At 40.5% G+C, this 15,900-nt stretch overlaps 1 protein-coding gene across 2 annotated transcripts; it reads right to left on the bottom strand.

Moving 5' to 3' along the window:
• Positions 1-72: 72 nt before the first annotated feature.
• On the bottom strand, positions 73-13,620 carry LOC134451111 (cytochrome P450 2J4-like). Of its 2 annotated transcripts, XM_063201294.1 has the most exons (9): positions 13,258-13,620; positions 12,288-12,450; positions 11,198-11,350; positions 6,694-6,854; positions 6,103-6,279; positions 5,474-5,612; positions 4,939-5,126; positions 4,645-4,786; positions 73-1,660 (listed from the first exon to the last, which is right to left on the bottom strand). In XM_063201294.1, the coding sequence occupies exons 1-9, from the start codon at positions 13,453-13,455 to the stop codon at positions 1,485-1,487; spliced, it is 1,497 nt and encodes a 498-aa protein (XP_063057364.1). In that variant the 5' UTR covers positions 13,456-13,620; the 3' UTR covers positions 73-1,484. The 2 variants fall into 2 exon arrangements, with proteins under 2 accessions (XP_063057364.1, XP_063057365.1); XM_063201295.1 differs by lacking the exons at positions 12,288-12,450; positions 13,258-13,620 and having other exon boundaries at positions 11,230-11,336.
• Positions 13,621-15,900: the final 2,280 nt, after the last annotated feature.

Consider the following 15,900-nt stretch of genomic DNA (forward strand, 5'->3'; position numbering starts at 1 on the left):
GGAAGGAAGCTCACAATGACTGCAATTTTGACTGTCCATTGCAATTCCATTGCATCAGACCACCTGGACTGGCCCCGTCTCTGACCTCTCAAACCTATTGTGTCATGACAAGAAAAACACATGAAATGGGTTGGACTTAAATACAAGTGGATTTTGTAGACATTGATACGTATTAGTGAAAGGTTTAAACAAACTTGACTCCAATAAGGTCGACATGTATTAATTCCACCTTAACTTTGCTTTTGAGATTTTGGGATTATGCTGTTAGCTTCACAGTTGCGACAGCCAGGCTAGAATTATGCTGGAGGTGGCATCAAAACAAATGATAGGGAATGGCATTTTCCCTGTGAGAGAGTAGCAAAATATACTGTATATAAAATGGAGAAGTTGAATTGATCACTTTTAAAAGGTTGATAAGGGTGGTTATAACTGTAACTTTATTAATGTGTGTTAACAGTTAATAAAGATACAATCCTGATACAATGACAATGATACTATGACAAAATGAAGATATGATACAGTGAGGATACAATGACATTGCACAGCGATACAAGATACGAAGATATGATACAACGAAGATACAATGACATTGCACAACGCAAGATATGGCCTAATCACATGACAGTGTAGTAATTATAATTAATAATACACCTACAATCGAGTGGAGACAATAAACAGACGTTATCAGTGCTTAAGTACTGCAAATGTTTCCACCGCAACTCTGTAAGCCAGGGGCTCTCAAAGTGTTGATTGGTCCATTTGGCCATTGGCCCCTGGGCTGTACTTTGGGAACCAGTGGTGTAAACCCTGTATTCTACCGAGTCATGCAAAGGTGGCTGGAATGTAGGGGGGGCAAAGTTCAACATCATTCAAGTGTCCAAGTTCAGCACTCCCGAGCCAACAACGCAGTTTAGGATAACACTCTCCCCAGACCTTTACAGCTTCACAAGTAACAGCACAGAATTATTCTGAAATGCAAGTCTTAGGAAATGCAAGTCTTATGTCACCCAGCCTAGCTGAAAGATAGAAATGTTAGTGAAACCGACACATAAATCTTTTACAGCAACAATGTACAGTACACTACAAATAAAAGTATGGCTGTAATATTGTTCCACATTATATTCCAGGGTAGAAAATATAGTACACATGAGGAGCAAATGGGAATACAGGGACGGTCATAAAAGTCATAAAATGCAGAATTCTCTTAAAATGTACATGTAGGTTAAAAGAGGGGTTTAATGTGTTCATCAAAATATATTTTAAATCAGATACACTGAATGCAAAGCATTCCACTCCAAGTCAAGGTAGTAGTGTTAGTAGTGTAAATGCTTGGAGGTAAGTGCTTTAGATTCGGTCTATCAGTCAATGCAGAAGAAAAGGAGAACCGACTGGAGAAAAACCCTTGCTATTTCTCCTTTGTCAGTATATATTAAAGACACTTCAAGCTTGTTTTCTGGTTTTCTTTCCTTCCGAGACTTGCACCCTTAGCGTGTGTGTATGAAGACTTTAAACGGGAGAGGGGTGCGCTCTGCTCCCACTTCCCCCTCCAGACTCAGCTCCACTCCCTCCTCTGTGGAGAAGCTGAACTTCTGAAGAAGGCCCACGAAGAACAAGAAGAGCTCCATCCTGGCCAGCTGCTCCCCCAGACAGACCCTCTTGCCTGCAACACAACAAGCACACGACACCAGCACCAGCCTGGGATTTAGCATGTATCTACTTGACTATTTCTTAGTCCACCAGGTATTGGGTGAGCTTTTGTGCTGAGTATTAGTGGTATGCTTGCATATGGAGTGTTGATTACATTACATTACATTTAACTGACACTTTTATCCAAAGCGACAAGTTATTTACAGGGTATTGGTTACAATCCATGGGAGCAGTATGGGGTTAGGTGCCTTGCTTAAGGGCACCTCAGCTATGGAGTGCGGTAAGAAGTGGAAGGGTGGGATTTGAACCTGCAACCCTCTGATCTAAAGCTCATCTCCTTACTTATTAGGCCATGGCTGACTAATGAAGATAAAGAAAAAGAAGAAAGAAAGCCCATTGGGAAACTCCAACTCCCATTGTCATTGTGACACAGCACTCCACAGCACACAAGTGAACACTGCACACAACGAAATTGCATTTATGCCTCACCCGTGCAAGGGGGCAGCCCTCAGTGGCGCCCCATGGGGAGCAGTGCGGTGGGACGGTCCCATGCTCAGGGTACCTCAGTCATGGAGGAGGATGGGGGAGAGCACTGGTTGATTACTCCCCCCACCAACCTGGCGGGTCGGGAGTCGAACCGGCAACCTCTGGGATGCAAGTCTGACGCCCTAACCGCTCACCCATGACTGCCCGGTACCGGTAACACTTCCAAATAAGGGGCCATAATTAACAGCAAAATAGCTATAACCTAATACTTTAGAACGGGTTAATAATCATTAGTCAAGTCAAGTCAAGTTGGTTTTATTGTCAATTTCTTTACATGCACTGGTCATACAAAGAATTTGAAATTACGTTTCTTGCTTTCCCATGCAGACATAGACTAATCTAGGTAAGGACATAGACAGTATAGACATAGACAGTACTCATACATGGACATAAGACAGTATGGACATAGACAGTGCTCATACAGACATTTAAAGTGCAAGACTGGACAACAGAAGACTTGTAGAGAACATACATTAAGAGGAGGTATTTGTTGTGCTTTTTCTAAAAGTCCTTTATAGCGTTCTGACATAGTAATAGTAGCATTTTGAAGAAAAAATAAATATTAAAATAGGTCTATCAAGTACACCAGCAGCAGTCTGTGTGTGTGTGTGTGTGTCTTTAGTGCAGGTAGAAAGTGCGGTGTGTGTCTGTATGTGTGTGTGTGAGTTGTGTGTCAGTGTGTGTATGTTTGGGTTTAGTGCAGAAAGTGCAGTGTGCTTGTGTGTGTGTGTGTGTGTGTGTTACTTAGACACATATTAATTGTTACCTTCGCCAGAAGGTTATGTTTTGACCGCTGTGTATTTATTACCTTCGCCAGAAGGTTATGTTTTGACCGCTGTGTATTTATTTATTTATTTGTGAATATGTTTGTTTGTTTGTACTTCGTATAACTCAGACAGAACTGAGCCGATTTTTATGAAATTTAGTGGGATGAATGGTCATGACCCAAGGAACAATCGATTACTTTTTGGGAGTGATTGGATCAAAGGTCAAGGTCAAAGTCACGAAAAGGTCAAAAATGTAAATTGAGCCGATTTTTATGAAATTTAGTGGGATGATTGGTCATGACCCAAGGAACAATCCATTACTTTTTGGGAGTGATTGGGTCAAAGGTCAAGGTCAAGGTCACGAAAAGGTCAAAAACGTTTTTCTTTGCCAAGCACTATATGCCAGAACAACGTGTGCATGCTGAATTGAATAAGAGGTCAAGAATGGGCCAAAAATGTAATATTACGATATTCCGGTCCGATTTCAATGAAACTAACACCAAAATTTGGAGAATGTTATGCCCCACACTCTGAAGATGGCCAGAAAAAAATAAGTGGCGTAGGCGAAGGTTTGCGCTCTACCGAGTGCCCATTCTAGTTTTTTATTTGTGAATATGTTTGTTTGTTTGTTTGTACTTCGTATAACTCAGACAGAACTGAGTCGATTTTTATGAAATTTAGTGGGATGCCCCAAGGAACAATCGATTACTTTTTGGGAGTGATTGGGTCAAAGGTCAAGGTCACGAAAAGGTCAAAAACGTAAATTGAGCCGATTTTTATGAAATTTAGTGGGATGATTGGTCATGACCCAAGGAACAATCGATTACTTTTTGGGAGTGATTGGGTCAAAAGTCAAGGTCAAGGTCACGAAAAGGTCAAAAACGTAAATTGAGCCGATTTTTATGAAATTTAGTGGGATGATTGGTCATGACCCAAGGAACAATCGATTACTTTTTGGGAGTGATTGGGTCAAAGGTCAAGGTCACGAAAAGGTCAAAAACATTTTTCTTTGCCAAGCACTACAAGGTATATGCCAGAACAACGTGTGCATGCTGAATTGAATAAGAGGTCAAGAATGGGCCAAAAATGTAATATTACGATATTCCGGTCCGATTTGAATGAAACTAACACCAAAATTTGGAGAATGTTATGCCCCACACTCTGAAGATGGCCAGAAAAAAATAAGTGGCGTAGGCGAAGGTTCGCGCTCTACCGAGTGCCCGTTCTAGTTATTAATGCATATGTTAAACATTAGTAGGCAGTTACTTAACTAATAGATAACTATTACCTTGTGTTACAAGTTCATAGCATATAATTATTTAACTAATAGATAAATAAGGGTATAAACAAGATATCGGTAAGTCACACCAGTAGAGTCTCAACCATAAGGTACAGAGGGAGGTTTTAGCTGCTGTCTAATGGTCAGGGAGTTGGTCACATGATCAGAAGGTTGCAGATTCCAGTCCTGTGCCGGTAGAAGTCATGCAGGGTGTCTCCAACACCTCACCTCATCCGGCCGTGGCTCAAACCCCAGTAGGTAATATATAGGTCAAGATGGTGATGTGCCTCATTCTTTTTGGAGAGTTTCACTCGGTGTGTAATTCGAAACTCCAAAATAAAGTCAAATGTGATGTTCATGTGTCATCATCACTGCATGTCTTTTGCATTGGTCTTTAATTCATACCTGCGGAGAAGGGCAGGAAGGCATCACGTCTTCTGAATTTTCCCTCAGAGTCCAGGAAGTGACCAGGGTTGAATTCCTCTGGCGTTTCCCACTCCGTCTTATCAAACATCACAGACGACAGATTGGTCCAAAGTGGTGTGCCCTGCGGAAAAATATCCACAACTGAAATGACAGCATCGAATGGAGCTCATCTGAGGTGTGGGATGTGAACGGTGCATGAAATACTTTTGCTTATAACTATCTATTTATATCAATAACTATCCATCAATAAAGAAAGAAGGGAAATTCCCTTGCCTTGGGTATGAAGTATCCTCCAAGTGTCGTGTCCCTCCCCGCCACCCGAGGCACGTTGATTGGTACAATGTCCGCGATTCTCATGATCTCGTGGATAACAGCTTCAGTGTAGGGCATGTTGGCCTTGTCCACCATGCTAGGTGGTCGTGACTGACCAATCACAGTGTCGATTTCAGATTGCACCTTTTCTGTAAGATTAGTATTTGTAAATACATAAAAACGCACGTTTCGCAGCAGTGATAGTTGATTGTACAATGTGACTGTGGTTAATTTTTGGGCCCATCCATACTTCCTGTGACACTGCACCAATTTTGCGTCAAGTTAGTCTACCCAAGCTGCCTACTGTATATCTTTCATTTCAAATCCGCCCTGGAATGGTCACGCTTTGCTTGTGATGGAAAAAAGGAATTGTCACACTGCTACGTCAAAGGCAGCTTGACCAGACCGAGTTTTCAGAGCTTTTTGGTTGTGATAATCAGGCTACATGTAACCAGCCCTCTAACCAGCGTGATGGATGGCTAACATCACTCCTTACTCTGCACTTCTGGATGTTTGATAAGGAGAACCAGAGACCAGAGCAGGGCGGTGGCGGTAGTTTCCGTGCCAGCAAGGAACAGATCCAGTGAGTTCAGAACCAGATTGGACTCTGTGAAACCCTCAGTGTCACTGGAACCCTAAAGAATACAATTTAGACATCAATTAGAAGTATTGACATTATACGCTTACTTCAAGATTAAAGTTTTAGATATATTAGCATTTGTAATGAATATGTCCGGCTGGGGACTGCAGATGAAAAGTAGCCGGAGGCTAAGTCTGGTATGATGCATGGAATGGCAACATTCATGTTTTAATTACACTACATGGTCCCTAATAAGCTACACTGAATTGAACTGAACTGATGTTATACAGTATGACGTGAAACACAGCGCAATACATAGCATTTATTATCATGTGACAATATACTCTGTGCTCCCTGGTATGTTATGTGGTCATATTACTGAGCTGATAGTAGGCCTACAACTGTACATACCAAACATAATAGGCTACTGGCTAACCTATGACTACTATTCGTCATTTCCATTCTGTGCTACTAAATGAATTTACTCAAAGACTGTCGAGACAAATATTTCATACAGGTCTATTGAAAATGCCAAAGATATTTACACTCTGCATCTCTGTGATGTAGGCATCAATATAGTCTCTGGGGTTGTTGGGGTCAAAATCCTCCTTATGTCTCTCCACCTCCTTCCTTATGAAATCCTCGACATCCAGATAGTTGCTGAAAATGGTGTTGTGTGGCCCCGGCATGTGTTTCATGATGCCAGGGAATAACTCGTACAGCTGACAGAAGAACAGTCATTAGCTGTCACAGTGTACTTAGACTGTGTATACTAGCACATAATGTAAAGCATTATTATAAAGCATTTATTAATGGAATAGTGTTTAATGTTGTCAAGATCATTTAAGGTTTAAGGCTACTTTCAGTTGTGCATTCTCAATGTAAACAAAGTCACCATCAGCACAATGAAAGTCCTTCAATGCAAGTTCACTTGGCCAATAAATATTTCTGGATCTGATTCATAATGCAACTTAAAATTAATTTGTGCCCCCAGTGGTTATTTTATTAAAAGTATGGAATAATGGAAGATTTTCTTAACCTGGGCCGGCCAGGCATGTGACTCAACACTCTGTATTGACTCACAGAGCTTTGGTGACGACAAGGCAAAGTTTTCTCTAGCAGACTGAGAGACCTACCAGTCCCCATACTGTTCTCTGTAGGTACAGAGCTTCAACCAACTTCTGAACAACCTTCGGGGATGTATCGTCAGAATAGTCAGACCGACGTGCAAATACCAACTGACAAATGATATTTGACGCTGCATTTTTGAAAAGCACCTTTGGGTCAAAGGGGTCACCTAGGGGGAAGGTTGAGAAGAAATATGTGTAATATTAAATGCAATATGGTAATCATTAAGCATCTCAATTGGCTGAAAAAAAATCTACATTTATTATCAAAACAATGTCGTTATCAAGTAGCGGTATGATAAAAATCAACATTTAAGTATAGATGTCATGGAGTATATCACAATGAAACATTGACTGATCTGTAAAGGCTTTCATGACATCTGGACGGAAAAGTGGTCATTATTAAGTACAAAGTAGTTTGTTTGAAAAGCTCTTCTCCAAAATACGGTATGAGCCATTTAACACTAGAACTACCAGGATTTTTCTGCCTACCTAGAAGTACCAGAGAGGGGTCATTTGACCCGACGGCTTTTACCTAATACACTAATCACTCATTTTGTTATGGTAATGAGGCTGTTAGGGGCCGTGTGTGGGGTGAGGGGGTCAACAGCCAAGACAAACAGGGACAGACAGCTTCTTCCCAAGGGCTGTCAGCCTCCAAAATCACCACAGGTAAATAGCAACTTGCATGAAGATATCAGCAATAAAGACAGATAGCACAGTTTGGCGGACAGTGTGTTACAGTTTTTCTCCATTGGTTTGGCTCATTTGAAACCGTTTCGTTTTGAAACTGAGATGTCATTCTCAAAACATGAACAAATCCCAAAACTAATTTGCAGTTCCTCACAACAGAATGGCATTTATCATTGCTTTCATCAAATTTCAAATGCTTTTGTACATGTCTCAATCATTTAGTACATCCTTGCAAATGGCTATGTACAAGTATCCTACAGTTAACACAATCAGCTTACATTTTGTAGAATTTTCAAATGAATGTACCTTGCTGATCTATCCCAATTGGTTGATTCTCAGTGTAATGGTTGTCCTGAAAACATGTCAGCACATTTTCTTCATATCAATGAACGTGTGAATGTCCCATGTGATCATGATGAATCATATGACTGCAACCAGATAATGGTTGAATTACAGTTTTCTCGATTGGTTTGGCTCATTTCTTGAAACTGAGATGACATTCCTATAACCATTGGGTCATTTGGCCAAACATTCTTACACTTCTGCACAACAGTTCAGATAACTAGCAAAATGTCATATACCTCCCAAAACACCTCATTCTTGCATCAGCACTAAACCGTCTCACATATAAATAGTCAGTACCATCAAAATGGCATAGATCCTTCTCAATTGCTTTGGCTCATTTGCATTCATTTAGTCATTCTGTCAAAATAAACTGGATGGTTCAGCATAACTACATGGATCCTCATCACTCGCTCATCACCCCAAAAACAGTTTACCCATGTGTCAAAACTAAATTTCTTCCCCACATATATCATCAGTGCCCCCAAAATGCATTGTCCCTTTGCCATTGTGTAAGCAACTATGTATAAAAATGAAAAAGTGAGTGAAACCATTGAAGTTTGACAACACAGATAATTTACCAAGGACATTTATCAGTAACTTTCTTTACTGTAAATTCATATACAGAAAGTAATGCCCATATATCACAGGTTTCTCATGGGTTTGGCTCATTTCTCAAAACAGAGATAACATTCTCAAAATAACATGGACAATTGTTCAAAATAGAATGTTTTTTGAAAAAATGTCATGAAATTAACCAAATAACAGAGGAAACTGTAGTATACACGGTTGTAAAATTATTTTCTACTAACTAGTAAAGTTACAATATCATCTGACCTGTTGAACACTGTCATGAATTTACTATGTAATGAAATTCTTAAAATATGATGTCCTTGACTGTTTTGGGAATTGCGTAGACCACTTTGCATATGATGACTTACACAATGAAATAATGCTGACGTGTTTTGGAGAGGGCAACCATTAGACTGAGAATTGTCTAATTCGTTTAGATAAGCAAGGTCAATTTATTTGGAAAATGTGCTGAATGTATGCTGAATGTGTCAACTGAAGGGTATTTGTACATATCCATCTGCAGATATGTACTAAACTTTTGAGACATGTAGAAAGCATTTGATATCTGATGAAAGCAATGAAAAATGCCATTCTGTTTTGGGAAATTGCAAGTTGGTTTGGGGATTTGTCCGTGTTGTTTTGAGAATGTCATCTCAGTTTCGAGAAATTAGCCAAACCAATCGAGAAAAACTGTAACGTGTGAATCTCCCATGCCATGTGACCATAACGACTCATGTGAATGTACCTGGCAATTGTTAGATGGATAAATACCAGTGCATGTGGACTACTGCTTCATTTCCCTCAAGAATTTTGTGGTGAAAGAAGCTCCTCTCCAAGGAACGAAGATGCAGAGATACAGCACTCAACAGGCATTGGAAATGATCCACACACGCACACACACACACACACACTCTGTGTCTCAAGTGACAGCTGTGAGCTGCTAACAGCCACATTTCCACAACAAAAGGAGTGTCCGCAGGGGGTCCAAAGGGTCAAATGACCCTCTTGTGGGGCTTTTAGGTAAAAAGGTCAATTGACCCCTCCGTGGTAGTTCTAGTGTTAATAGCATTTTTTTGCATTTATTTTTGAAATAGGATAGTGAGAACCTGACAGGAAACGAGTGGGGAGAGAGAGATGGGGAAGGATAGAACCAGGATTGGTCACCAGTAGCAGGCCAGTGCCCTACCACTAGAGTCATGGTAGGGTAACATCAGGGTAAGTGCCACTAGGTCAATGTTATCTGAGCTTTCCAAACGTAATTATACCTAACACATTGGTAATGTTAACTTAAAGGCACAATAATATACAAGCGGATTCCAAAAAAGTTGGGACACTTTGTATGTTGTGTATAAAATAAAAATGCTGGCATTTTCAAAACATCCAATATGTTAATAAGGTTGAGCATTATGTACAGACAACATATCAGTTGTTAAAGTCAAGCAGAATTATTGTTTTGGGGTAATTATGTTATCATTTAAAATTTGACCCATGCAACAAATCTAAAAAAAGTTGGGACAGGGCCAAAACATGTTGTAATAGTTGGATAATTCTAAAAATAACACAAGGAAGAATATTTTAAAAGGAACTATATTGACTGCCAACATGAATGCACAAATAAAATACCATCACAGAGAGGCTGTGGCACTCAGAAGCGAAGATTTTGAGGGGCTAATTTCTTATCTATTACACAGAAAGATTGAATTATCACAATTGCAGGCATATAAAGCCTATTTACGTAATATAGAGTTCTGTGTAATCATTACATGAGTTATGAGATCATGACATACTCATCGTCAATAAGCAAACTATGACACTCCAAAAATGACAGCTCTCAAAAAAATGACCATAAACACAACACTTGATTAATGCACATGAGGCAGACATTAAACAGTGTTGCATGCGGAAAAGCTCATTCTAGATGGACCTAGGAGACATGTGAAACTGTCCTCTGATTACAGAATGGAAAATATTTCATCCTTTTTTAAAATCTTGGAGTCATGCACCCTCCAGGTTATATAGAAAATGAATACTTCATCTTGATTTAGTGGTCAGTCTGAAAGAGAGCATATATGATGGTAAGGGGGTGCAGAGGTGCCTTGGTTATGGTCTTCTTGCTCATGTAGAGCATTAAAATGAATGTTGATTGATATATACAGACTTTAAACAGCAAACATAGCTACCAAGGCATTATATTTTGGAGCACCGCCTTTAGATATTGCCCCATAACGGTGGCAAATTTCAATCTCTTCTATGTTCCAACAGTGTGGTTCCATCATAAGATTAAACAGGTCACGAAATTGTTTTAATGCAGTCAGGATATGCTATAACAAAAAGGTAAACAAGTTGAAGAGCACACCTATCAGTTGAGCTGCTGAAATCATGTCTTCCACATCAAAATATTTATTTTTGAATAAAATTATGCCATCAGTCAAAGTATTTAACTGTTCACTCTCATCCCTTGTGTTGTCTTATCCAATATAAAAAGCATTGTATTGGCCCTGTCCCAACTTTTTTGGGATTTGTTGCAAGGGTGAAATTTTAAATGACCACATAATGACCTCAAAACAATAATTCTGTTTGACTTTAACAACTGATATGTTATCTGTATATGATGTTCGACCTTATTAACATATTGAATGTTTTGAAAATGCCACAATTTTGATTTTACTCACAAAATACAAAGTGTCCCAACTTTTTTGGAATCCGCTTTGTATATATATATATATATATATATATATATATATATATATATAATTTTTTTAATTCATATACTGCACTTTGTATAGTGTTCTTCATTTACACAGCCATCCAAGGCTGGGTTTTATATCGTTTTTTTTTTTTTTTTTTTTTTTTTAAATACTCCATCCAGAAGGTAATACTTTTGTAGTCTTTTTTTCCCCTTCACCTGTCTGTGTCTCCATTTCCTCCTGCAGGTACCTGATCTCCTCACAGATGGCATTCTCCATCAGTGTCTTCCCCAGGCCAAAGTTTCTCAGGGTGGTCATGGTGAACCGACGATGCCTCTTCCACGTTGGTCCACTGCTCAAGACAAGCCCCGCTGCTCAGGAAAAGACCCACAGACAGGATGGATGTGAAGGGATCAGGCTGAAAACACTTGTTTTTCATTGTACAAAATGCTTCATTGAGCAGTCATGGACTGAATAACCAATTCTACCATGAATTCTGCTAAGCCGTTGCACCCAAAGAGTAGCCAGGCCGTGCCCTCCTAGTGATGCAACACCTTCAGCGTTGCTACTAGTCAGGTCAAGAGCAATGCTTTCTTGTACTTTCTGAGCTCCCGAAAAATCGGGAACTCGTCCCACTTTGTTGGGAAGCAAACAACCATTGGCAAACCAAGGGAGGCCGTTTGGGAAATGCTGTTTGGGAAATGTTAATTGTTATGCTCTTTGTCAGACCAAGTCTGGAAGAGATTTGAAAGTTGATGATAATCAGGCTACCCAGAGAGTACATTTGACTAATAACCAGGGGTGGACATTCCAGATTCAGAAAGTAAATCTCCTGCCACGATTGATGCCAACTAGAAGACTTTAGCGGTAGAACGTCAGTAAACCTCCCTCCCTAAGCCTAAACTGGAAGGTTGCGGGTTCAAGCCCTGAGAGGCAGACTGGGCAGCATGATCTTAGTTACACTGGTGCCGTGAACCGGATGGGAGTGAGTGTAACGGATGCCAACTAGTTCGGAAGTAAAACGTTAGTAAACCTCCCCTACTAAAGCCTCATATACAGATGCGATGGTGCCTATGCTCCCTTGCCAAACTGAAAGGTCGCGAGTTCGAGTGCCGAGTGGCGGACTGCGCAGGATTACCTGTGCTCCAAACACAGGTGATTTCAAGTAGTTCATAGCTCATCCACCTGACTGTAGGGGTGTGGTAGCCTAATTGGCAGAAGGAATATCTGGCAGGACTTTTAATTTCTCAATCTAGTTTGATCGTCCCTGCTAACAGCCTAATATATATACACACGTATCATCCTCACCATTGTGTGGGTAGAGCCTTTCAGACGTTGGGCCTGAAGGGCGATCGACAAAGACGTCACCCTGGACCACGAGAGCCTCTTTCACCATCTTGTAGCCATTGGCTACCACTGGTTGCTGTCCACCCAGACTCACAGAAAAAAGGTCTCCATGTATCTCAGCCAACTTAAAAGAAGAAGTATAACAGTTTCACTTGCTTGTATTAATGTAGATGTTTTGAAATTGGCAGCACAGTATCCAGTGATGTGAACCTCTATTTCAGATGCATTATCGAGCAACACACCTGTTGTTGGTGTAGGCTAGGCTACTACAATGTGGGCTATTCAACATCTCTTTCAATATGCAATGATAGCAAGCAGAATGGATTAATGCAAACAAAATATACAGACAGATCCAAAACATACATTCTTTTATGAAATAATTATATTAAAGCTTTAAAACTATAGGCATACTAGGCTGCTACAGCAGCACCTGCTGATAACATCATCATCCTCAATAATAATAACAACAACAACAACAACAAATAATAGCAATAACAACAACAACAATAATAACAATAGTAATAGCAATCATGATAATAACAAATAATATGATTATACAATAATACATCAGGCCTACTATTGTTGTTGTTGTTGTTGTTGTTGTTGTTGTTGTTGTTGTTGTTGTTGTTGTTATTTCAGAAGCAATATCACGCAAAACACCTGTTGTTGGTGAAGGCTAAACTGCGGGATATCATCTCTTTACTATCCAATGGGTCATATGCAGTGATAGCAAGCAGAATGAATAAATGCAAGCAAAGCACAAGGATCCTTAAGTAGCTTGTTAGGGCTACTTGGCTTTGCAACTGTTACAATACTAGGCTACATTTAGGCTACATACGCATATTTTCAAGTGAAAGACGGCATCCCCAACAAGTCAGGCTTCTCAGAAACAATTGTATACAATATAGTGGTTATTAAAACATTATTCTACCTTCATGAGGTAAAGATGCGGTTGCTTGGCGTCGAAGCTAAACATGTTTCCAACGAAGGGTAGCGCAAATGGCCCAGGTGGATAGTTTGGAGGTTTTCGAGTCTTGAAATAGTCGGCAATAACCAGGAAAACGACGAGGGAGAGCAATAGGCCTATGCTCTTAAAATCGAGCGATTCTAGATGTAGAAAACAAAGCATTTTATGTTCAAGAGGCACCTCTCCTATTGAACAGAGTTAGGCCGGTGTGATTTTGGTTCCTTAAAACTTAAACACCTGTCAAAGACTGTGGACAGACGGGCTATTCGGGAATGATAATCTCTCACTCATATGACTGCACTGGGCATGTGGTCCATGATCGATCCTCCTCGTTTGAAGTGTGCGGGACGCGAGTTTGCAAAACATAGGACGATGTTGCGCCCTCCTGCGTTTCTTGTCTCCAATTGGCCACAGCGACTCCCCTATGTCTCCCTTCTGATTGGCTTTCATTTTGCAGCGCGCACGACTTGATGTCTAAATACCGTACCTGAAGACCCCAGGGGCCTCATTTATCAAGCGTTCTTAGGCACAGATCTGTGCGTAAAGCGTGCGTGCGATCATTCCTGAGCAAAGTGTGGGATTTATGAACATGTACTTGAAAGTAGAAATGTGCCTAAATCTAAGCACACCTCAGACCATGCGTGCGAGTGGAAGAAACACGAAATTGCAAATAGGCCTAATATTGACCTTGCAAGGTACAGTTTGCTTTGAATGACAATGGAGTATGACAGTGTGCTATTTTACAGTGTTTTCGTTCATGTGTGTCTCCTTCTTTTACTTATTTTGAAACACGGTCCTCCTCCTGTCGAGAGCACCTCCACTTCTGCAACAGAAATGTTCTATCTCCGCACTTCCCGCCAGCGCTTCGACTGGCGCGTGTGTCCGCGTGTGTTCATGTGTATCCGAACAGGGTGGCGCCTTCGAATTAACATGGCATTTGAATATATTTTAATACCATATATGGTTACTTGGAGGCGTTTCGGGATGCTAATTACCCCGAATGCGCGCGTGCACAGTGATTTGGAAGGTGTAGGATTTATCATGCAGACTTGTGCGTAGGAGCAGCCAACGCACGTTTGATAAATCACGATTTTTCTGTACTTGCGAACATTCTAAATTTCACTCCTAAGACACAATTTAGAAGACATTCTACGAACTGATGATAAATGAGGCCCCTGGTTCTATCACTTGGTGCAGTGAGAATGACACCTTGTAAACAGCAGCGTTATTTGCAAAGGTATTTGCAAACCCTTCACTAAATCAGTTAGAGTTTTGTAATAGACAACAGCCAGCGAACACTGTTGTTATCATAGCGAAGCTGTCTTCTGAAACTTATGTGGAGATATTACTTTGTAATGGGATCTGGATGTTTTTTTCCCGAAAGGAGTTGGCTTTCATTAAATAGCAGATGGACACTTCACCATGGCATTTTATTGTGTTGCACTCTCGGAAATCGCCTCTGACACGTTTTCCCCACATCAGTAGCCATCAGCTCTAATGACAATGCATTCTTTAAAAAAAAAAATCACGACATAGAGGCTTAATCAATGGACTATCAGCGATTCAATTTATTCCGTGTGCGCGCGTGTCTGTAGGCCTGTACAGGCCTGGACTGGGAGAACAAAACGGCCCGGGCATTTTTGGCTCAGACCGGCCCCATATACCGGTAATTAGCGGAGCACCGCCATTAAATTGACGTAACTAATGTCTTCTGACGGAAAAAAAACCCTCTCTTTTAGGTACCAAAACCCCCTCACCATACGTGCAGTGACTTCACATTCAATTGTTTACTTAAAATGAATCTATGGCTGAATCTCAAATGGCGCACTTGTGCACTTTAGTGTTCAGGTTTCAGTGCGTATGCCGTATTAGTTACGCACTGAAACATAGTGCCCGAAGTGCACAAGTGCACCATTTGAGATCCAGCCTATGATTGGTCATGTAGTATAGGCTAAGCTGGCAGAAAACCTGGAAGTTAAGAGAAGAGAGCCCCTAGCAGCTGGGGATGAACTGGCCTTATCTGCACTCTTCAGTCCAATCAGCTCCTTGGACACACATACCTATTCTAATGGTACATAGACCTTCACTATTGGGTTTGGAGAGTCTTGATTCAGAAGTAGTTAACTTCTGCCTCAATAGTCTGGCTTGATTAGACAAGAACAGGGGGATAAATTGTTAACTGCAAATAATACAATACTTAAACTTAATATCCAAATGTATTTTTATTGGTAGTCAGGTGTAATGAAATCCTGCACACTGTCCATTCCACCAGCAAACTTTTTCTGAAGAAGGTCGGATGACCGAAATGTTGAATTGAAGTTTGTTGGTGGAATGGACAGTGTGCAGGATTTCTTTACACTTGAATCACAACCCCACCAGCCCAACCACAGAGGTGTGCAAAAGCGTCTTCTTGAAATATTTATTGGTAGTAACAATAATATGCTTAGAGGCTACTCACTGGCTACTCTACAGAATCACCAACAGCACCATTCCACCACAAAGACAGCAATTCGCACATACCAGTGAATATTTTGGCCTTAAAAATGAGCAGAATTTACAGGAGGAATAAAATGAAGTCTCAGGAATTAACCATAAAGTTTACCATTA

Source organism: Engraulis encrasicolus, chromosome 6, assembly GCF_034702125.1.
Source record: "Engraulis encrasicolus isolate BLACKSEA-1 chromosome 6, IST_EnEncr_1.0, whole genome shotgun sequence".
In the NCBI taxonomy this organism is placed as follows: Eukaryota; Metazoa; Chordata; class Actinopteri; order Clupeiformes; family Engraulidae; genus Engraulis; species Engraulis encrasicolus.

Bases quoted from the DNA above. Each gene is read 5' to 3' on its own strand.
- LOC134451111 (XM_063201294.1), bottom strand. From the start codon at position 13,455: ATGCTTTGTTTTCTACATCTAGAATCGCTCGATTTTAAGAGCATAGGC. The intron at 6,855-11,197 runs GTGAAGGGGAAA...CCTTCCCCCTAG, and splicing joins GGAAATGGAGACACAGACAG to GTGACCCCTTTGACCCAAAG. The intron at 5,127-5,473 runs GTAAGGAGTGAT...CTAATCTTACAG, and splicing joins CAAACATCCAGAAGTGCAGA to AAAAGGTGCAATCTGAAATC.